This window comes from Lemur catta, chromosome 9 (genome assembly GCF_020740605.2).
Source record: "Lemur catta isolate mLemCat1 chromosome 9, mLemCat1.pri, whole genome shotgun sequence".
NCBI classification, from domain to species: domain Eukaryota; kingdom Metazoa; phylum Chordata; class Mammalia; order Primates; family Lemuridae; genus Lemur; species Lemur catta.
Window position 1 is genome coordinate 10172734 of NC_059136.1, and position 22270 is coordinate 10195003.

The 22270-nt window shown below is 36.1% G+C and overlaps 1 protein-coding gene and 1 non-coding gene across 5 annotated transcripts in view; both read left to right on the forward strand.

Annotated features, from left to right (window-relative positions):
• Positions 1-22270, forward strand: part of CHD2 (chromodomain helicase DNA binding protein 2) — a 186769-nt gene that overhangs the window by 62485 nt on the left and 102014 nt on the right. For all 4 annotated transcript variants that reach the window (XM_045561456.1, XM_045561454.1, XM_045561457.1 and 1 more), the window contains exons 5-6: positions 4131-7282; positions 7627-7759. In XM_045561456.1, the coding sequence (XP_045417412.1) occupies positions 7698-7759 (62 nt within the window). In that variant the 5' untranslated portion in view covers positions 4131-7282; positions 7627-7697. The remainder of the gene's footprint in view (positions 1-4130; positions 7283-7626; positions 7760-22270) is intronic.
• On the forward strand, positions 13020-13126 carry LOC123645294. The gene has a single exon (XR_006737487.1). It is a non-coding gene; the product is annotated as a U6 spliceosomal RNA (small nuclear RNA).

The following is a 22270-nucleotide window of genomic DNA, read 5'->3' on the forward strand; positions in this document are numbered from 1 at the left end:
ATTTATCTCTTGTCAACTTTACCTTCCCTGTGTAGAACTCGGAAGCCCTTGAGTTCTCTTTTGGTTACAGAACATACTTTTTAATGATTTCTAGTGCTGTAATTATCTAAAATAAATGAAGTAATTTTGAACTTCACTTAAATTTGAAAGCTCAACAAAAAGTTCTTTAGCTTGTTTGACAATGAGGTTATGCTTTGATGTTAGAAAATACGGTTATCACCTCTGTGGAATAATTTTTCTAACTCCCAGCTTGAGAAATAGTGGGAAAGAGTGGGTGGGAAGGTTGTAGAAATGAATTGGGTGAATTCACAAAAAGGACTTATTTATTATTATCAGAACTTTTTTCAGTAGTTAAATACTAGCTATTTCATAAAAATAATTCTTTTTGAATCACATTTGGGAATCTAGATCATAATTTTTGCCTGTTTTTCAGCTTGCCATTGTACAGATAGCTACTGGAGTCTGCAAAATAGAAGTGTTTTTTTCTTTGTTTTATTTTTTGATAGGTGGATGGTGAGGGTAGAGATGGAAACCTTCCTAATGTACAATTATTAGCTGTGGTCATATTTTAAAGAGATTAGTTGCTTGGCACATAGTAGATGCTCAGTAAATACTTGATTTATTTTATAAATATGGCTTCTTATAACATTGTTTATCATTAGTGTTGGGTCTAATAAAAAAGTGAAATTTATTATTAAAACATAAATTTTTAATGTGTTACATATTAATTTTTAGATATGCCTGAAAGCCAGAATTTTGATTCAATAAAAATTAAAAGTGATAAGAACTCTTTTTCTCTGCAATGCACAGTCTTTTCACATGCATACATAGTCAAGTTTTAATCTGGTAGGGACAATTGGGAAGATTTGATTGTAGAACCTTAAATAAGATGACTGTTTTTTTCAGTTTTCATAATTGACCTTGTTCATTTTAGATTTAGTTTTCTTGCTCATCTTATTTAAAGATCCCGACTTGTTAATATATATTCTTTTGAAGATTCAGGCTATTTTTATAATAAGGCAAAATATGTGAATTTAATTCTCAGGACTTTCTTACATAAATGGTTTTAAACTTAAAGACAACAGACAAAGAAGATTGAAATGGAGTCATAAAGTACCAAGAATCTTAAGTTACATGATGAGAAGGATGAATTTTTGCTCTAGATTGTAATTTTGTACCTGTTTGTCCCTTTGGTTTTGAAATAAGTGTTTAAGTTTAAAAAAATATAAATTAGATCAGTAGATTTATTAGAGCCATCTATTTAGAAAAATTAAGAATCATTAATCATTTCATTTTCCTTATACTGCCGTCTGCCTCTCACATTTTTCTTTGTTATTAAAAATGGAAAAATTTGCTGAGAAATAGAGGTAAGGAGATTATTTATTTTAGGGGAGCATTTAAACCCAATCTAGATGATGAATCACTTGTATTTCAGCTAACAATGTATTTTATGATGTCCCAGTAGTGTTTTGGCAACAAATTTACTGAAGTAGAACTTAAAGAGAAGACCCATGCTCAGTTTTATGTTCTTAACTTCTGAATATATGATTTTTGGGGCTTTTTGGAGGTAGTAGTTACTCATTGAAACTTTGTTACCATTGAAGTTGCTGTGGGAATTAATGAATATCAAAGTGGACAAATTTCCCAACCATTTATATTCTGAGCTTGAACCTTCTATGTGAAATACATAAAAGATCTAAGTCTATCTGATTATGGAATTCTAGATCAAAACATCTCTTCAGTATGTCTGTAGTAATTCACAAGTTACTGGAGAGGGGAGTGGACTAGAGCTTCCACATCTAAATCCTATCCAGTTTTCTGTAGGATACTAACTTTTTAATGGAAATGTACTTTCTCTCTTTAAATCAGAAAGTGTTTTTTCTTTAAATAATTGACCCCATGACCTTATATTTCCTTCAGAGATATTCTTACTCTCAGAATATAAACTATTTTGATTTACTAAGATTAGTTTGTGGGTCCCCAAGTACTTCAGTTATTGTAGTATAACAGAATGTTAGCTAACATTTATTGAGATCTTTCTATATGTTAGGTAATGTGCAATAAATGTATTAACTCATTTAATCCTCATTACTGCCACAAGAGGTAGGTACTACAATTATTTCTGTTTTACAGATGAATAACTTTGGATTTTGTTCCCAAGAAAGTTTTCAGCCTCACAGAACTCAGCCTGATTTCTTTTTTATTTTTTAAGATAAGATTGCTTATTTGCACACTTGTTTTTTTTATAAGAACTTGGAATTCTATAAAAATAAATGGATTATTCCTAAATCCCTCACAGATCTTTTACCAGCTTTGATGCTTGTCTGAGCACTTTTGCTTATTAACAAAATTCTCACTTTTGGCTATGGATTGGCTTTGCAGTAGTGTAGATAGACCATGGCTTTTTGATGTTATAAGAGTTTTCTGCTTTCTCTTGTAGCACTCTTTTTCTGTCTTTTCTTTTTTTTTTTTTAACCTATCTTAAATATATGACTGTGATGTCATAAATATCCTACTATTTTCTAATTACTGTTACACAAACCATTACATTTTAGTGAGTAATTTTGGAGTTATTAATGTCATTAGATTTTCTTTTGAGATATAGTTTAAATAATGGTTTTAGAAGGAAATATGGATAAATTTTATTTCCTGTCTTGTGGCAGAATATAAAGCACTGAGTTTATCATTAAAGGTACCAAATTGAATAAGTTGCACCCATAGCTATTGAAATAACTATAATTTGGTATTAATGCATTTTTTCTTAGTGTTGTTTATCATAATAGTATTTACATCATCAGCTCCATTTAGAGCTTGACCTTGCATTGGAACAATAGAGATTGAGGAGAAACTGGTTTATAATTAACTGAGAGAAGAATGATGATATTTTTATTTTTATACTTCTATATAGAAGTACAGGTCCTTTGATTTTAAGGAATAACAAGTCAAATGGAAGATACTTTGCTGATGTGGGGAATTAATTGAGTTATTTAGTTCCCGTTTTAAGGCTGGGGAGGAATCTGCAAAATCAGTTAAGGAGAAATACCTTGCTTTTGATGTTTATTACTGATGCTGGGACACTCCTTTCCATCAATGTTTTTAAATATGGGTGGCAGTATCTCTTGGTTAAGCAAATAGTTTATTAAGTAGATTTTTGTATTGTATGTTAGTTACGAGGAAATTCCCTAATGAACAGAGATGCTCTTGTTTATTTACCTTCAATTCAGTCACCTTTGAATGTATCTCCACAAATTCACTTAGCGAGTTAGGAAATTTATAGACAAGGCCTGAGATTAAAACTTGTTTTCTTAAATTATGTTTGATCTTGATGAATTTGGATCATTTATTTAATGATAAAATCACCTGGCCTCCTACTTCTCTGTTCAAATTATTTAAGTAATAGATTTGTTTTTCTATGGAGGAACATTTGATATTTTGGCAATGAGAATATCTTAGTTGTGTATAATTTGAAAACTGATAGTATTTTATGGCAAATATCAAAGAAGTCAGGCACATATTTTGCATTTTTGATGTTTTTTTCTTTCCTGGTGGCTACATATTTTCTGTCTTCCCAGATATGTAACTAAAGATGGTGGCATCTATATTGGCCATTTGCATTATCTAAACAAGATTAATTAACATCTGTTGGAATGGAAAACTGCTGTGATCCACTGCTTTGTTTTTTTAATCCCTTAAGATTCTTTTCTATAATTAGTTTTCTTTGAAGAAGCTTGGAAAGTTTTCTGCATTGAGATTTAGAATCCACAATGTTTCTGTAATTTAGCTTTCCAGGAATTTTGAATTTTAACTTATGTTTTTACTTTTCATGTACACAGTATAATGGTGTTAATGTTAAATATTAAAAATTTGACTCTTCACTGAGTCTTTTATGGATACAAATGTATCTGGTACAGTAGAAGACCTTTGTTACTTTTGTGCACTCTTGATTATATCATTGAGAAGTTGTGTGTGTGCCTTGCATACAACTTTAATATACAATTTCATAGTTGAAAGCTGTTACAGAATTAAAGCTTTGTGTATGGTAGGCTATCTTAAAGGTGGGTGGATGTTTTCTGTTTGAAAGATTTAAGATTCCAACAGCATTTTTTTTTTCTTTTAATTTTTTCATCAAGTACCCAGTCAGCTTGAAGAGTCTCAAATGGACCCTACCACTGAAAATCAAGATGGCAGTCCACTATGGGGAATTGAGGAAAATGGATTAATACAAGAGTCCTGTGATAATATACAACCCAAGACAGGGTTCTTTTAACATGGATTCCATGAATTGAATGAAGACATAGGTTTCTTACCCAACACAAATGGACAGTGGATCTGACTTTCTAAAGACTTTTTTGTATCATTAAAACAAGTACATTTTTGACATTTGGAGAAGAAAGATGGCACATTAACACAGATAATAGTTTGTATGCCTGGAATTTTTTGCAGTTTGATTTGTATGAGTATGACCTCGTGGAATGTTAACTTTAATAAAATTTATAACACTTTAAAATTTCTCAGTTTGGGCTTTTTTTTTAAGCAGAAGGAAGTTTCATTAAATGTTCAGTTATTGCTTTAATAACACTATGACCTTTACAGTTGCCCAGCGGTAAAGTGTACTGAATAAAGCTGGTAAAATGGAAATGGTGTGCTGAAAGATGTTTTTCTTGGTTGATTAAGATTTATCTTTTTCTCCACAAAGTTGTGGAAATTTTTTGTGCTTTGAGATGGTCATTTGGTTGAAATGTTATTTTGTTTGTGCTTTCTTGAAACACCTTGCAAAACTCCTTAATCAACAGATAACGTGATAATAGAATCTTTAATCTGTGATGAGATTTTAAAGAACTTTTAGAACAAAATGCTTGTTGTCCCCAAATTCAGGATGAGCGATACAGTATTTTTCTCTGAATCATTTTGTTGATGGAAATGGTCCCTTTTACTTACGCTTTTTAATATTATAAATAAAACATCTTGCAGTAGACATTTCATCTCAATATGTAAATAAACATGTCTCCTATTGTCTTAATATTATGGGAAGAAGTGTTGGATTTATAGGGAAGTGTCCTTGGGGGGTATTCACAAAAGGACTTAAAATTTTGTTGGCAATAATGTGTATAACACATTTTATGTACGTTTGGAATAGAATTACTATCTTATATTTTCCTTATTCTATACAATTGGGAATTTAGAATAAATGAATTGTTCCATGCCATAGATTGTTATGTTTACAGGTTTTTGTTTATTTGTAATCAACTAATACCAATTTCAGTAACTATTACAAAGGTTGGTAGGCTTTATTTTGATAGACCAAATGAACTGTTGATTATATGTTCCCACTATACAGAGAACTAGGACTAGTTTAGGTTAAATTTTTTTTTTGTTAGAAATAGTTATTCATACTGTGCCCGTGATTAATGTGAAATACCTACACCATAGGCATCCATGAACAATACATGCACAGTATTCTCATTGACTGATTTGAGGTGGTTGGTCTTTGTATAAATTCATAAGTGGAATTTTGGATTTTGGTACAAAAGTTATCTTTAGAAAGTATGGAATTGAAAGTTTTGATTATGGATTTTATATTTACCTGTATTGGACCTTGTTGCTTTGTTGGGTGTGGATCTAAAATGGATTTCCTCACTGAGGGAAGGATATGGTTCTGGCAGATTATGTTGAGTAAGGAAAGTTGATTGGATTTTTGGGGGCATGTGAATGTTTCTTGTTTGCATGGGATGCTTGGTGAGAATATTGAATAATTGTTTTTGGAGTTAGTAATAATTTTGTTTCTATAGGTCTCATGGCTTTGATATTTAGGAGAATTTGCCCTGTGACTTTACTTTGATAATTTGCATCAGATATGACCTGTTATCATTGTTGGAATGGGTGTATACTTAGGATTTGATTTGAAATATAAGAGAAGTGTTGGGATATATGGTTGTTTACTGTTGGTTTTGGAGGTGGAGTTTCTTGGGTTTTTGATTTAAAGTTGACTAGTTGGTCCATACTTTTTAATTTGAAGAACTTTGTTTTGCCTGGGAAGAACTTTGTTTTACTTTGTGGGAAGTAAATATATTGTGGCTATGAGAAGTTTTTTGAGGGTAAAATGTTGAAGATTATATAATGGGTTAAAGAATTTTGTGGAAGTACAAAGAAAATTTGAAATTCTTGAATAAAAATTGGTTGCATTAACTTTTGCTCTAATGCAAGTGAACACTAGGGAGGCGCTCTTGAGTTGTAAAATTTACCCCTTCCAGTTGGGATGAGAGATGCCCCCTTAAACTTTAGATTTAGGTGATTTTTAGGCATTATAAAGAAGGCAAAACTTGGATTTAATTTATGAAATTGAGGTTTTGCTTTTATTTAGAAATCATTTTACCCATGAGGGGGTTAATTTTTAAAAAGATTAGTACTTAAGCTGAGCTTTAGATTCACTAAGAATTATCCCTTTTTCAAAATGGCTTGATAAAACACCACTTCCTGTCCAGGGAGGAAGTTATTTTAGCTCAAGGACTGAAATATTTAGCAGATCTTTAGACAAAAGGAACAAATTACATTTCTCTCTGGCTTAAAAAGGGTGTTTGAGCCAGAGGGGGTTAAGAAGCCCTCCCCCTCCCCCTGTTGGGGTGGTCTGGAGGGGCAGGGAGGTGTGGGGGTGGGGGTCCTAAGGCTCCCTGGGATGGAGGATTTTTTTTTTTTTTTTTTTTTGGTGGAGATGAAGGGGTGGGTCTATGGTACATCACCTGAGTTGTGGGGTAAATGTAGAGAGTGTCAATCAAAGGCAGAGCTCTCAGAGCTGGGAAGGAGGCTCTAGATGGCGGCTGTGCCTTAGAGCGCGCTCTGCTCCCTGCCTTTGCCTCACTTTACGCAACTTTCCCTAACTTTTGGGTAGCCTCAGGGGGCCCCCGCAGCCCCCTGCCTCTCCTAGTGACTTACTGGGGTCGATTTGAACCCTTTTTAGGGAGAAAAGCAGCTTTTAGGAGCTTTTTTTTCGTGCCTTGTTGGAAAGAAGCAGCCGTACTGAGAGCCCAGGTCGTTGTTTTTTCCAGCTTAGAAGCCATGGCGCACCTCCATTTTTGTGCGCTCTCCTAATGAGGTTTTTTTTCTTTCGGACCCGTTTTGGTATTAATTATTGCTTTATTTTTTGACCAGTTAACATATTTGAGGATTATTTTATTTATTTTTCATTTTTTAACGGAGGATTTTGCCTTTATTTTTAATTATTTGGGATCTGATATTTTTCTACTACTAGATAGGACTCTTGCTTTGGACATACTACATGGATCAGGTAAGTTCACAATCATTAGTGAGAATTTTAAAGCTTTTTATGTTAAAGTTTGCTTTATTTTCTGTAAATATGAGGAATTCTTGGATGACGCAATACGATACAGAGATTGTTATTTGTATTCAGTGTGTTACTTTGAGAAACTTTCCTTATTGATAGTGATGCTTCCACTGTTAGGTTTATCCTGTTGTGTTTCTTTTTGTAAGGAAAAAATAGAAATATTTTGTTTTTCGGTGCTTTCTGTTGTTGTATTGTAACAATATCGTTAACATCGTCAGGACTTTGTTCCTGATAATAAAAACCATCGATAGAAGCCGGGACCTTACCTTTCTTTCAACTTTTGACAGTAAATACCTGGGCACAGGACTTCAAAGCAAACACAGATTCCCCCTCCCCCTTAATATTTAAGAATTAAAAGATGATGAGAAATAAGGACAAAAGCCAAGAGGAGGACAGTTCGCTACACAGCAATGCATCGAGGTATGAGCTATCAACTTTCTTCCTTTTTGTCTTTTTTTTTGGGGAAACCTCAGCTTACAGTTGTTTACCTTGACAGACATGGATTACTGTCTGTTTTATTATAACTATTTTTCTAATTTGAATTCGATTTTTAAAGCATGACCTTGAGATTGCTAATATGCCACACCCTAATTTTTTGGTAGCAATTTATGAAAGTTGAGTTGTGACTTAAGGCCTCTCACAGCAGTCAAAAGGTAAGGTACCTTTATTCGAAGGGGCCTTTCCTGTAAACTACAGTTTTTCTGTCAGTAAATTTCAGTTTTTAGGTTTTTGTACTGCAGAAAAATGACCTTGTCGGTTTAGCCATTGCTGCATTGCACCATTTTACATACAAGGCAAATTTTTTCTTTGAAGAATCTAGGATATCCAAACTTGTAACTGAGGGCCATAGAGGAGCCTTGTAGTAGTAAATTATAGTAAATAGACATTTGAGAAAGTTATATGAATGAAAAAATGTACATTTAAAAATCAAATCACAGAAAGGACTCTTTGACTGATGCCTTTCAGTTTATATTTTTATTTGACTCTGTATTTCTTTTGATTCGCTTGACATTTTAGGAAATTTTGATATGATTTGTCAAAACCTTTACTTGATGGTTAGAGTTTCTGAATTTATGAAATCAAACCTGTAATTACAGAAATCCTGGAATACTGTTATTATACTTTTGTGTTTGTTACTGTGATTATATTTATAACTGTATATGTATATTTAAAATATTTTAAGGTTTGCACTTGCATGCTTTAAGACAGGGCTTTCTGGTTGGTAGATGTATTTTATCATGTTTTAGTTGTAGCTGCTTTAAATTTATTACTGTATTTCGACAAGAGTTGACTGGAATGCTTTATCTTCTGAAGCTTACAAATGTACTGTTTGTTCAAACCATGATTTGTTCCACATTCCTTGGACTACCTTATTAGTGATTAAGTAATAAAGCCTTTAAGATGTTTTTGTTGTATGATCTCTGTATATTAATTTTTAAAGGTATAAATGTATTTCTTGATATGTTCCTAATCAATTGTCATGTCATGCATTTTAAATCATGAAATTAAAAAGGATGTGATTGGTTATAATTTTTCTTCCCAATTTTGTTTTTAGTTTTCTAATTTTCTATAAATAATATATTTGTTTATTAGACTAGTGAATTTGAAAGTGCTGTGCATGGTTTATTACCAATGTTGAATTCTGTTTTATTAGAGTAAAAATATATTGAGCCTTGCTTTTAAAACCATGTTCCCAAATTTTTTGCAAATTGAGTTATCACACAGTTTGGACTGCTGTCTTACTAATTTGAATTGCCCATGTAATTACTAGATTATTACATTAAGGACAGAGAACTTCACTACCAATCCTAAACTGATTTTTCTAGAAAGTAATGACAATTAGAAGGAATGGAAAACCCCAGGTATATTGACAAAGTATTAAAGATTCAGTACTAAAATTGTTACTCCCTTGAGTGTATCATTTGCATAGTCTCACATGGGTTTTGGTTTTCTTATGCAAGGTTTGTGGTTAACATCATTGATCAGACTATGCTTTCTAATTTAAAAATCGAGCAGTGTTTTTATTCTTTTAATACTTTTACTCTCACCTGGAAAACTACTTGGAAGTTGTCATACGTTTGCTTACTGGTGGTAGAGTTACAGCTGAACAAGAAGGATGCACTTTACTTTTAAATGTTTTGTGAGGTGAACTTTGAATCATATACCTGATGAATGTCCAAAAATATTTGAGAGACAACTTGAAGAGAAGATAGTTACTTTTAAGTTACTGTTACCCTAAATTGCATATCTTAATACATGTACATAATTATGACATCACTTCCTTTTAAAATTGTAAAGCTAAAGGATGTTAGTGGTGTTTTAATGTACTAGGTAAGTGTTACTTCTAGTGAGCTGAATAGAGACTGTCCCTGTGACTACTGCTTGGTTCCTAATGCCATCAAGAGCTTTTATGGCACAAAGTATATATAGTGTTTAGGTAATTCTGCAAAAATCACCTCTGTAGCCTGAGCCACAGGAGCGGAAAGGAGGAGTTTGTAGTCAAGTAAACTTTTGGTCTGAGAATTAATTTAGGATCTGGAAGGAATGAGTGCAAGTTTAGGAAAAACCTGGTATTTTCCTGTTTTTGCAAATAGTGTAGTACTTAATAGTGATTATATAAGTTTGTATGCCTGTTCCTGTATTCCTCTGAAGTTAATGCTTAAGTCTAATATATTCTAATTTATCACGATTTTTGAAGATTAACAGTTTACTTTCAAAAACGTGATATTTGTAAAGTTTCTACTTAAAGGTTTCGTGGTGGACATACAGAAAGTATACTACACTTTTTAATCTAAATAATTTGCAGCTGAGAATAACTTTCGTAATATCAGAAAATGGAAACGGGCGAGAAGGATGGAACTGTGTGCACACAAAGAGTTCTGTGTGTTCTAGGACACTACGTTTGCAGCTTATCTTTAGAACTGAAACAGTTTATTAAATTTATCTCCAAATCGTCTGCCTTTGAGCCAGATTTATTCTGATAACCTGAGATGCGGGTAAATCTTATGCATTTCATCAGCATTTTAGCAGTTACTCTAAAAGGCTTGGGATGATTAGAAATGGCATAATGCAGTTGCTTGTGGGCTGGAACAGGCAGTTTAAGTGGCAGCCATTTTATGACGCTGGATAATACTTTAAAAATCGGGATTTTTAAGAAGACTGAAAATAAACTAATTGAAACCTGCAATACCAAAGCCTTTTTCCCCCTCCTCTTTCTTCCCCTCTTTGGTATTCTGGTACTGGAAATAAAGGGCAGCTCGATAGCGCAGGCAGCAGCTCTGTGAGACCCTGGCATTTTGGTGCAGGTCCAGCTCAGTCACAAAATGGCTGTTCCTTTGTGCCGCAGCGTTGACAGACATACTGCATTGCACTGTGTACTCGCTAAACAGCAGGAAGTTGCCGTGCCGAGTTCAAAGGCCGGCCGGCGCCGGCGCGGCTGCTGATTGGCTGTACGCGCGCCTGGTAACAGCAGGGTCAACAGCGGCTTCTTCGGGTAGGCCCCGCCTCGTGACGTCAGGTGGGCCGCCGCAGGAGGGGAGAGAACGCAGTGACGTCGGGCCGCGTGCGCCAGTCGGGCGCTTCCTCCTCTCTGGGCTTTCGGAGCCGCCCGCTTTGGGGGAGGGGAAAAGGAAGGGAACTCGCACGGGGAGTTTCCGGTGCCCGGCTTCTCGGGGCAGATTTGGCTCCTGGCAGTCCTCTCCGCCCTTGCCTGTAGCTGTCCACACCCCGCCGGGCGTGTTCCTTTACCCATTCCTGGGAATGGTTTTCCTGTGTTAGAAGCCGGTTCTACTTTTGGAGAAGCAGTAAAAGGCACTTACCGAAAGTCTTCACATAGGAAACCTGCCCGTTTTTACAGTTTTCGCTTTCCCTCCTCATACCCTAGCGGGCTTTTTCCCCTTGTTCGGTGTGAAGAGATTAGTGAGTTTAACTTTGTTACTGTTAACCAACACCTTTTCAGTGCCATAGACGGATGTTTTTATTTTAACTGAAACCTCTTACCGGGTGTTTAATACATGGCTCATAAACAAAGAGATTTGAAGTTGTCCCCGTGCGTTTTTACTTGGTACCATACATTTTCTCAGTTGTCATTTGATGGAGAGAAACTCAGGTCAGTATGTGCTAAGCGATTTATATTTAAGATTCACAATGGGATATGCAGTAGGAAATATGAATTTTCACTTGTTTAATAACTAATTTCAAAATGGCAGAATACAGCATTAGGCAACTATTGCTATGTAAGCAGGCTTCAGAAAGCAACTTTTTTAAAAGTGTTAATAGCACTTGTTAAAGAATAGTGACTCAAAAAACTTGGCTGATACCGGAATCACTTGGCCAAATCTTGGGAAATACCTTCCCTGAGCCTCCTTTCTGAGAATTCTAATTTAGTCCTGGTAAAATTGTTTTTAAACTGCTGTGTTGGTGCTCTTGGTCTGCCTTGTTTGGAAGCCCATGCAAAGATTCCTGGTTAAAAATCCATTGTTTACCAACGACCAGTTGGTAATTGAGTTACAAGTAATTTAAACACGAAAGGTTATTCTAGTGCATGAATCCACTGTGGAGTGACAAAAGTTTGTGTTTTACCTTATTCGAGTATTTATAGCACTAACGAGTAGGCTGATCTTTAGTGGGCCATAGTTCAGAGTTATTTTATTAATTGATAAAATACGTGACTTCAAAAGAAATGTGGGGTCTGGCAGGGTGGCTCACCTGTTAGCTGAGGCAGGAGGATCGCTTGAGCTCAGGAGTTTGAGACCAGCCTGAGCAAGAGCAAAACGGAATCTCTACTAAAAACAGAAAAAATTAGCTGGGCTTGGTGGTGCACACGTGTAGTCCCAGCTACACGGCGGGGCGGGGGTGGGGTGCTGAAGGCAAGAGAATTGCTTGAGCCCAGGAGTTTGGGGTTGCAGTGAGCTTTGAAGATGCCACTGCACTCTACCCCGGGCCACAGATGTAAAGTTTTTGAATAAAGTCTGTGAGGTAGAGTTTACTGTACTAGTGGCTTTTGTCTAGGTTTCTCATAGTCTAGGTTCTTGGGAAAGAATTCTTTGGATAGTTTATGGAAACTAGCTGAAACTGGGTCTTCTTTATAGAAGTGATCATGAAAGATTTTGTAAGTGATTTTAAAATTATACGCTCAGATGTATATTGTGGAGAATATTTAACATCCTTAGAGATTTAAGTACTTGTGGAACTTGAATATTAGCTGTAGTTTCCAACTTCTCGTAAGTGTATCTAGCACAGCAAGAATAAAGGTAGTAATCTCATTTCCCTTTGTGTATATTGAGATTGAATTCTAATTAGTTGTGTTAAAATTTTAGTATTTGCTAAATGACCTGAAATTCCTAAAAGTGTTATAGAAGTAGTCAACATTGCAGTTATTTATGTTCAGGAGGATATAAACTGTCTTACTGTGTTGAAGATGTTTTAGCCCAAATAAATATAATTACTACGAGTTAAAATGCATATCATGATGTAGCAGTTTATCCCTGAAGTGTTTGAAATCTGCTAAGAGGTATTTAATTTTTTACAGAACCAATGATTTTTAGGTCTGTTTATCGAGGCTTCTCGTTTTTCTCCCAGTGTGGAGAATGGCATGAAGTGGCACGAAAAGTGTTGAGATATATATAGTGGATCCTTACTGTTTAAAATCGGCAGATTCCAATTGATATATGGCTATTTTGTGCTCGCTTCCGCAGCACATACACTAAAATTGGAACGATACAGAGAAGATTAGCATGGCCCCTGCGCAAGGATGACACGCAAATTCGTGAAGCGTTCCATGTTAAAAAAAAAAAAAAGATACTTGGCTTTTTGGCGATTAGCACCTTTTGTAAAGATTAGGTCAGTGGAGGACAGTGGGCAAACAATATTTGATAAGGAGTTTTAGTGGTAAAAGTTGTAGTAAGTTACTGCTTGAGTGAGGAGCGAATCTGGAAGTTTATTTGAATTTTACTTCAAACTCACATTTTATAATTAGTGCCCCCTCCCCCAATAAACCCCTGACAGTTTTAAGATAGCTCCTTGAGACTGTGATTTCTAAAGTCGTAACACCATTTCTTTTATAAAATATGGTACAGTAATCTTTTTCCTGACGTAAATATTGACTGATATACAGTAAATTCCCCCCCCCACCCCCATGAACCATCTTTTTAAAAAATCTTTTATAGCATTTTCCTGATTACCTTAGAACTCAACTGGCTACCTTAAAGGGATGTCTACTTTAACAAACTTTTTTTTTTATCACCTAAGCGTTATTTTGTGTACAAATAAAAATAACTTTTGTTGGCTTAGTTATGTTGGGTGCCTGTCAGTGTAGCTGAGTAATTCCTTCTTGCATTCCAGCTTGACTGGGAATTGAGTTCTAATTTATGCCTCCACCAAGTTGCAGATTACTACTTGTTCTCGAACTTTAGGGTTTAAGTGGAAAACCAGAATAACAAAAGTTGACTTAACCATCCAATGCCCAGGGTCAATTGTATTTTTATTTTGTAATCAGTAATTCAGCACATTGCTGGAACATATTGTTTATATGTCTGTTACAGTCTTCCCCCCACCATCAATCTGGTCTCTAATTGTTAAGGCAAGTCTGGGGGCATTTGAGCCCTGATTATGAAGTGGAAAACAAGGGTGTTTTTTGTGAAATAAATGATGGAGAACATAGAGAGTATGGTAGCCGTTCATGCTACATTTTCTAAAACAGTTCCAATTTAGCGTTTTATTGTTAATATGTTTGGTTATGGTTCTCCTTTTTGGTATTTTAACATTTTCTGGACTGCATTTTGTACTGAGAAGTATTTCAGCTCCCTTTACTGGAATCCCTATAGTTTGGGGAAAGTGTGATCACTCTGATTTTGAGAGAGAGAATATCGCAGAAGAGTTCTGGCTAAGGCAACATTCTAAACGTAGTCCTGATTTTATAATTTGGATTTAATTCTAATGAGTCATTGTCATTTGTAATATGTTTAACTGTTACCTCTGTGCCTGGCAAGAGCTGTGTGTATAATAGGTACCAGTTCAACTTTAGTACTGAAAAGTGCTCCCTGTTTAGGCCAATGAAGCACTCATTGTTGCACTTCAGATTTTCTCATTTTTAAAATGTAGATAATGGTAATCTTCATTAGCTCATGAAGGTTAAATAATATAATGCCTAGAAAGTGCTTAGCAAAGAGCCAATCACATTGGAAGTGTTCAATAAATGTAAGCTGTTAGTAATATTATTTTATTCTTGCTGCTTCATCTTACTTTCTTTCAGCCCTCCTTCCTGTACTTCCCAAGTCCCTCTTTAAGAGCCAAGTTGTCCCCCAGGGCTGTGGTGGTTGTCCTGGCTTGCCAGGAGAGAGATTTTTGAGAATGAATTTAGGAGGCAAAGGTCCCTTATAGTTAGTTGAAACTTTGGGTGTGTTTTACAGTTAATCCTTTCCTAGAATTTTTTTCTGAGAAGAACCAGCCTTTTGAGGAAGTATACGATTCTTCCTGGACTACAACAGCTTTTTGTGTGAGTCACAGCCCTGCTTTTGGCTGTTAGTCTGAGTAGATATCTCCCCCCACCCTTCAGCTGGTTAATTATTGCCCTAGTTTATACTCTTCTTTATTTCCCCTCTCAAGCTGTTGGAGTACAAGAATGAATGGTGCAGTATTACATGGCTATAAATGTAACCGAAATAATATTTACAACCAATGTCTAAATTGATTGTAGCTTCCTTTTGGTAATCAATTTTCACCATAGCACTATGTATATGACTTAGCATAATGCCTAATGTACAATCCTGTTGGAACTATAGACTCAAGATTTGTGTGTTTTTGGTTTCCTCTACTTCTTCCATTTCCTTTCGTTTTTGGGTTATGGGTTAGGCATTCTATTTTTTGTTCCCATTTCAGATGTTGGAGAGCTTCTGAAAATACCAATGTCCAGCCCTGTCCCCAGGATTCAGTTAATTTTTATAAAGCTCTCCATGTGTTTCAGATTTGTATCATATTTCCATATATTTGCGGTGTTTCTATGTTTCCAGTCTTCTGATGGAGCACTTCTTGTTCTTACATTATTTTCTAGTAACCCTTGGTCTTTCCATTGCATGTCACATTTTCTTTATTTGCTTTTTAGGCCAACCTTAATAGCTGCTTGAGTTTGGAGCTCCTGAAGCAAAGGTGGGGTGAGGTGCTGAGAAAGGGGGGTTGTAGGCTTGAAGGAAGTTTCTGTGTCACATGTCATGCCACATCCATCTCTAGTCATACATTTAAAATGTGTGTGCTGATTGGACTTTTTCACCTCAAGATTTCCTAATACCTCCTGTGTCCTACTTGCTTTAAGTTCTAGTGGTCTCTCTTCCTTAGTGTAGTTCTCTCCTTCACCCTTCAGATACCTCTAAAAGTTTAGATTCTAGAATTATTTACGTGAAATGCAGTTACATTCCATTAGAACTCTTTTTGTGTAGTTTATAAAAGTAACCATCTAAAACCAAGGGCTCACAGCAGCTATTTAGAGTGGGGGTTGTCAACCACCCATCATCAGTGGGTTGTGTGCATTGTAACCAACATTAAAAAAAATAAGCAAGTAGAATATGACTAAAGCTCAGGATATCTCATTTGTATGGGTTATTTCTAATCTAGCAGTGCTTAATAGCTGGTAATCTTTCACTTGGGATTTTATCATGGAGGAAAATTGAATGTGGTGAACAATTTATAGAAAAATGCCAAAATAGATTTACATTTATTGAGTGCTTACTCTGTGTCAGGCACTGTTTTAAGGGATTTATATGTGTTTTTTATTTAATGTGAAGGTCAGTATAGTAGAAAAGTTAGTAACCTTTTTAAGGTTAAGCAATTGCCCAAATGAATTATCACAGAGTTTTCTTCCTGTTAAGGCCTGTGGGTGGCCCTAGGTCCTGCTGAGCTTTTATACCCATGCCCTTCTTTCTGGTCCTCCAGTTGAATTGTATGCTTACCAAGGATTAGTAGATACTTCTTGAATTTATTTATGGTAGTTGTATAGTCATGTGTCACTTAATGGTGGGGATATGTTCTGAGACATGCGTTGTTAGGTGATTTCATCCTTCCTTATGTGAACATTATAGAGTGTGCTTACATAAACCTAGATAGTATAGCCTACTGTCCATGTAGGTTGTATGAGATATCCAGTTGCGCCTGGGCTAGAAACCTGTATAGCATGTTACTGTACTGAATACTGTAGGCAGTTGTAAAAAGAATTTGTGTATCTAAACCGAGAAAAGGTACAGTAAAAATGCGGTATTATAATCTTTGTGTATGTGGTCTGTTGTTAACCTAAACTTTGTTATGTGGTACATGACTGTACTTGTGGTTTTGCATTTTAATTAAATATCAAGTCAATAGGTGAAATCATTGTGAGAGATTATTTTAGTGAAAACTAAGTTGAATGCTTTAGGAAGACTGAATAACAGCTAGCTTTTATAGTGCCTACTATGAGTCTGGAACTTGACCTAACTTGTATGTGTTAACTCCTGAGGTGTAGGTATGATTATCATCCCTATTTTGTAGATGAGAAAACTGAGGCACAGGGAGAGAAAACAGTAGAATTGGGATTCAGACTCTTAATTTGGCTCCAGAATCATTTAAGCAACTTGGTGAAAAATTACTGTCAGATTTGATAGTTAAGAAAGAGGGAACCATATGAGACTGGTGAAAATAGTAAAAAAATCTTCATTAATTCTGTACTGTGCTTCCCTTAAAACATTTTGCATTTTAAAGAAACAGAAAACTGAAAATCACAATGCACTGTGGGTATGATTGATGCCAGACACACTGTGGTGTTCAAAAGGCCGTGATTCTCCCTCAAGGTTTAGGTAAGATGTCGACCCTGAAGTGATTCCCATGGGGATAGTTTAAGAAACACAGGGAAAGAGGTGGGTAGATGGGAGAGGTACTGGAGACCCCAGAAGAACTTTGCCCTTGTACCGCTTGACTTCATCGCCATCATGAACTTTGGATTTGGCCACAGTTTACGAAGATTGGTGCTTTGCTTCTAATTAGTTCTTTCCTACTAAGCTTAATTCCCAGGTAGGTTTTGCATGAGAATCACTTGGAGAATTTTAAAAAATAAGCTCTGCCTGATTGGATTTTAAGAGCTATTTAGTAGGTTTGGAGAATTGTCAGAAACTCTGGGTGAGTCTGTTGCCATAGCTAGGGTTGGAAGCGGTTGTACATTGATATGGGAAATGGTTCTTAAGTGTGGTGGGTATTGAAAATGATCAGTGTGTCTTCCCTTCAGATATAGGTTGTTTGACATTCAGTTAGAGGCAGTATATGACTGGTAAATTGTAATTTTGGAGGAAAAGGGTGATGGGTCAAATTCTTGCAGTGCTCTCTTTTCCATGCTTTTTTTAAAAAAAGTCTGTTACCTCGGTATTTAGCTTTATATAGGCATTTAAGTTTTCAAACTTGCTTGCTCTAAGAATCAGCAGGAGTGCTTGGTCAACATTCCTAGGCTTCTTGCTTGGAAGTTCAAAACTTCAGTCATTCTGGGGTTGTGCCTAAGAATCTATATGTTAAACAACAGGCTCAGTTGATTCTTGTACTAAGGGAGGTTTGGGAGTGAGGGCCAGTGGGATGGGTTGGATCTCTGTTCTGCTTCTTCTTTAGCTGTAGGATCTTAGGCAGGAGCCTCTGAGCCTGTTTCTTATCTTTTAAAATATAGGGTGTCCCAAAAGTCTCCATACAAAGGAAGAATTTTGTAATGAATATTATGTAAATGTACACTTAGGTACAATTTCCCATTTTCCCTATGTATAGTGACTTTTGAGACACCCAGTAGAGTAAGGATAGAACTTGTTGTCTCTTAGGGAAGTTAGAATTAAGTAAAATAATGCTTCTAAGGCAGTGGTATTTAACTAGGGGCAGTTTTGCACACCCCCATGCTCCCTTGGACATTTTTGCTTGTCACACTGGGGGTGGGGGTGCTACTGGCACCTAGTGGGTAGAGAGCAGGGATGCTGCTAAACATCCTGTAGTGTACAGGACAGCTCCTCACAACAGGAGAATTATCCAGCCCCAAACATCAGTAATGCCCTGATTGAGAAATCATGGTCTACAACATTTAGAAAAGTGCTTGCCGCAGTGGTGGTTTTTAAGAAAGTCGAAGTCTTTTTTGTTTATTTTCTGTGGTCTGATCCAGGGACCCCTCTTACTTTCTGTGGACATTTACTGTTGGGGTTGGTAGTCAGGCCTCTTAATCTCTTTTGAACTTTGGATGTTGCTGAAAGCACTGTCTGTCTTATAAAAGTGTAAAGACTATAGCCTAAAAGTTACCTAATGAGGAAAGTCAAGACTCAACAGGGCTGAAAGGAACTCCTGGTCAAACTGGTCCATGTATCCTTAGCGTTCTAAATGGATGTAAATATACTGCTTGAGATGGTTAATTATTCCTTTTTAATGAATTCTAGGGAGAACTTTCTCCCTTGTGACTGCTTTTCATAGCTTGGTTGTTTACAAAGTCTTTTATTTTTACCTGAGTAGAAAGCTTACTTTCTCCTTTGTATATAGTGCATTGGCAGATCCCATTTAGGCAGGTATTTGGGAAATGCTTTATCCAATTTGTACTTTATCCAGGCTGCTTGCTATAAACATTTTTCCCTAATGATATGTAAGCTTGGGTGCCAGTTGGTGCTTCATAAACTACTCAAATGTTACTTGGTTTTGGGGGAGCAGAAGTAACATGACAAAGTTAAGGTGTGACAGCCGTTGCCTCCACTTGTGAACTTTATTTCTGTTGATCTGAGACAGGGTCTTGCTTTGTCTCCTAGGTTAGAGTATAGTGGCATCATCATAGCTCACTATAACCTCAAATTCCTAGGCTTGAGTGATCCTCCTGCCTTAGCCTCCCAAGTAGCTGGGGCTACAGGCATGCGCCACCAGGGATGGCTAATTTTTCGATTTTTTTTTTTGGTAGAGATGGCTGGATCTTCCTCTTGCTCAGCCTGGTCTTGAACTCCTAGCCTCAAGCTATCCTCCCATCTCAGCCTCCCAAAGTAGTAAGATTACAGGTGTGCTCCTGGCCCTCCAGTTGTGAATTTTAGAAATGTGCTTATTAGATTTCTTTTCACTTTACCATTGGATTTCTTAATCTGGGAGGTACTGATGGAATTTGGCCTTTTTATCCCCTGAAATTGTAAGCATTTTCTGTGTGTGTGTGTGTGTGTGTGTTTAACATGTTCCTTTTTCTGGTGTGAAAAGATAAAATTGAGTTTAAAGACCTAATTGTATTTTATTAGTGAAAATTGGGCAGTACCCCATAGAAAGGCACTCCATTGGGCATGGCAGAACAGTTGGTTTTTATAAGGTAGCTTGAGCCAGGAACAAGAAAACAGCATAATATAGAAAAGCAGATTCCTTAACATTGGGTTACTTCAGGTTCCTTAGCTTCTAAGGATTAAAGCAGAGGGGCTTCCTATGTAGCATGCCAGCTAAAACTGGCCTGTTGTGGGGATTTGGCTATCTTCTGTCCTCAAGGTAAGATAAGCAATTTAGAAGTTTGGCATGCCTTACTCTGTTTTGCTTTGGTCTGTCCGGGGCCTAGGAGCTCAGTCCAAATCAATGGCCTGCCATAAATTTTATTTAACATTGGAAAGAGGGTCCATAGCATTATCAGTATTGGAGTAACTTCTGGAAGAAGTGCTGAATCCTTGGAAGGGTATGCTCCATGGAACTCATTAAACTCTATGATGTTAGAAACATCACCTTTTTGAGAAACTAAAAATTTAGAAAAGTTCAAAGAATGTATTATTAAAGTTTTAACTATTTTAAATCTTGTGTATCCTTTGTCTAGTCTCTTTTATGAACTTGGCATATAAAAAACTGGCATTTAAAAAATGTATATGCTTTATGTATTAGGTCATTAAATATGAAGCAGTACAGTTAAAGTATGTGCCTAAACTGTTGACACAGTTTTGCCATCTTAATGGTAGCTTGTTTATGCCAGCAGCAAAGAAGACTGGAGAGTGAGTGACAATGAAATCGAGAAAGGCGTTTTCTACAGCTTGATGAGAATGGAATATTTTTCCTTGCAAGAAGTGGTCTACAGCCTGAAGAAGTGGTAGTCAGTTGGTGAAAGGTCTGGTGAATATGGTGGATGAAAGAATTTGCAAGTCCAGCTTGTAGTTTGAACAGCATTGTGTGTGTGACAAGTGGTTGAATGTTGTCTCGCGCAAGAGGATTGGCCTGTCTCTATTGACCCATCTCAACTGCTTACTCGCAAGCATCCTCATCATCGCATCCAGTTGGTTGCAGTGGACATCGCTGTAATTGATTGACTGGGTTTCATGAAGCTGTAGTGGGTAACACCAGCAATGGACCACCAAACCCACACCATTAGCTTTTTTTTGATGAATATTTGGTTTTGGACTGTGTTTCGGCACTTCATCTTTATCCAGCCATTGTGCTGAACACTTGTGATTGTCAAAAAGAATCCATTTTTCATCACATGTAACAACAATAGGGTGTAGAAATGGTTTGCCTTTATGTGGTGACGGCAAAGAAAAGCAAGTTTCTAGATGATTTCTCTTTTGAAGCTCGTTTAATTCATGTAGAACCCATCTATCTAGCTTCTTTACCTTGCCAATTTGTTTTAAATGGTCCAATATTATTGGAATAGTAACATCAAACCTTACTGCTATTTCACGTGTAGGTTGAGATGGATTCGTTTCCACTACAGCTTTCAGCTCATCATTATCTGCTTTGGTCTCAGGTCACCCACGTGGCTCATTTTCAAGATTAAAATCTCTAGAACTTCTCAAACCATTGTTGTACTGTTCATTCATTAGGCACATCCTTCCCAAACACTTTGTTGATATTTCGGGCTGTCTTTGCTGTATTGGTTCCACAGTGGAACTCATATTCAAAAATAACAAAATGTTTGACTTATCCATGGTTTCATAAAAATTGCTCTAAAATTATTTTTGAAAGATAATTACAAGCCAAAACGTGCATTTGAAAGACAGTATGCCAGCCTGAGTAAGAGCGAGACCCTGTCTCTACTAAAGATAGAAAGAAATTATATGGACAGCTAAAAATATACATAGAAACAAAAAAAAAATTAGCCGAGCATGGTGGCACGTGCCTGTAGTCCCAGCTACTTGGGAGGCTGAGGCAGGAGGATCGCTTGAGCCCAGGAGTTTGAAGTTGCTGTGAGCTAGGCTGACGCCACGGCACTTTAGCCGTGAGACTCTCACTTCAGTGAGACTCTGTCTCAAAAAAAAAAACGAAAGACAGGATAAATAAACATAAAACAAAATGTGTTAAAGTGAAATGTCAGAGAGATCAACTGTCAAACTAACTACTTGAGGAAATTGGACATTTCATACATAATAACCTAATAATACATTTTGTGTTTTAAAAACTTAATAGTTTTGAAATGTCATGTTGATATTTATAGATCTAATTCAGCCCTGATCCAGGTGCTGCATTTAATTGCATAGCGTATTTCATATTTTATTTTTACATTTTCATACATGCACATGTAGATTATTTAGGTTTTTATTTAATCTTGAACATTTGATCTTGAAATGTTCAGAGCTCTGGACATTTTTGTATTAATACTTGCCTCTTTTTGTACAAGCTTGATAATTTGTCTAGGTTATATACCCACAATGGAATTGTAGGATTAATATACATATTTTAAGGGTTACTGGTTAATGCCTTTGCTCTCCAAACCTCTGCTGATTACTTTTCAACAATGGTGTATGAGTACTATTTTCCTTACTTTCTTGCCATCATTTAATATTATCAGATTTTTAAATTTCTGCAAAGCAGATGAGTGTAAAATATCCTATTGTAATAAACGTTTCTTAAATTAACAGGTTTAGTTATTTTTTTAAGTTTATTGGCCATTTTAGTTTCTTATGTAATGGATGTAAGGTTTTTGGATGGTCAGTGCCAGAGAAAGAAGGACGAGCAGAGTAGAAA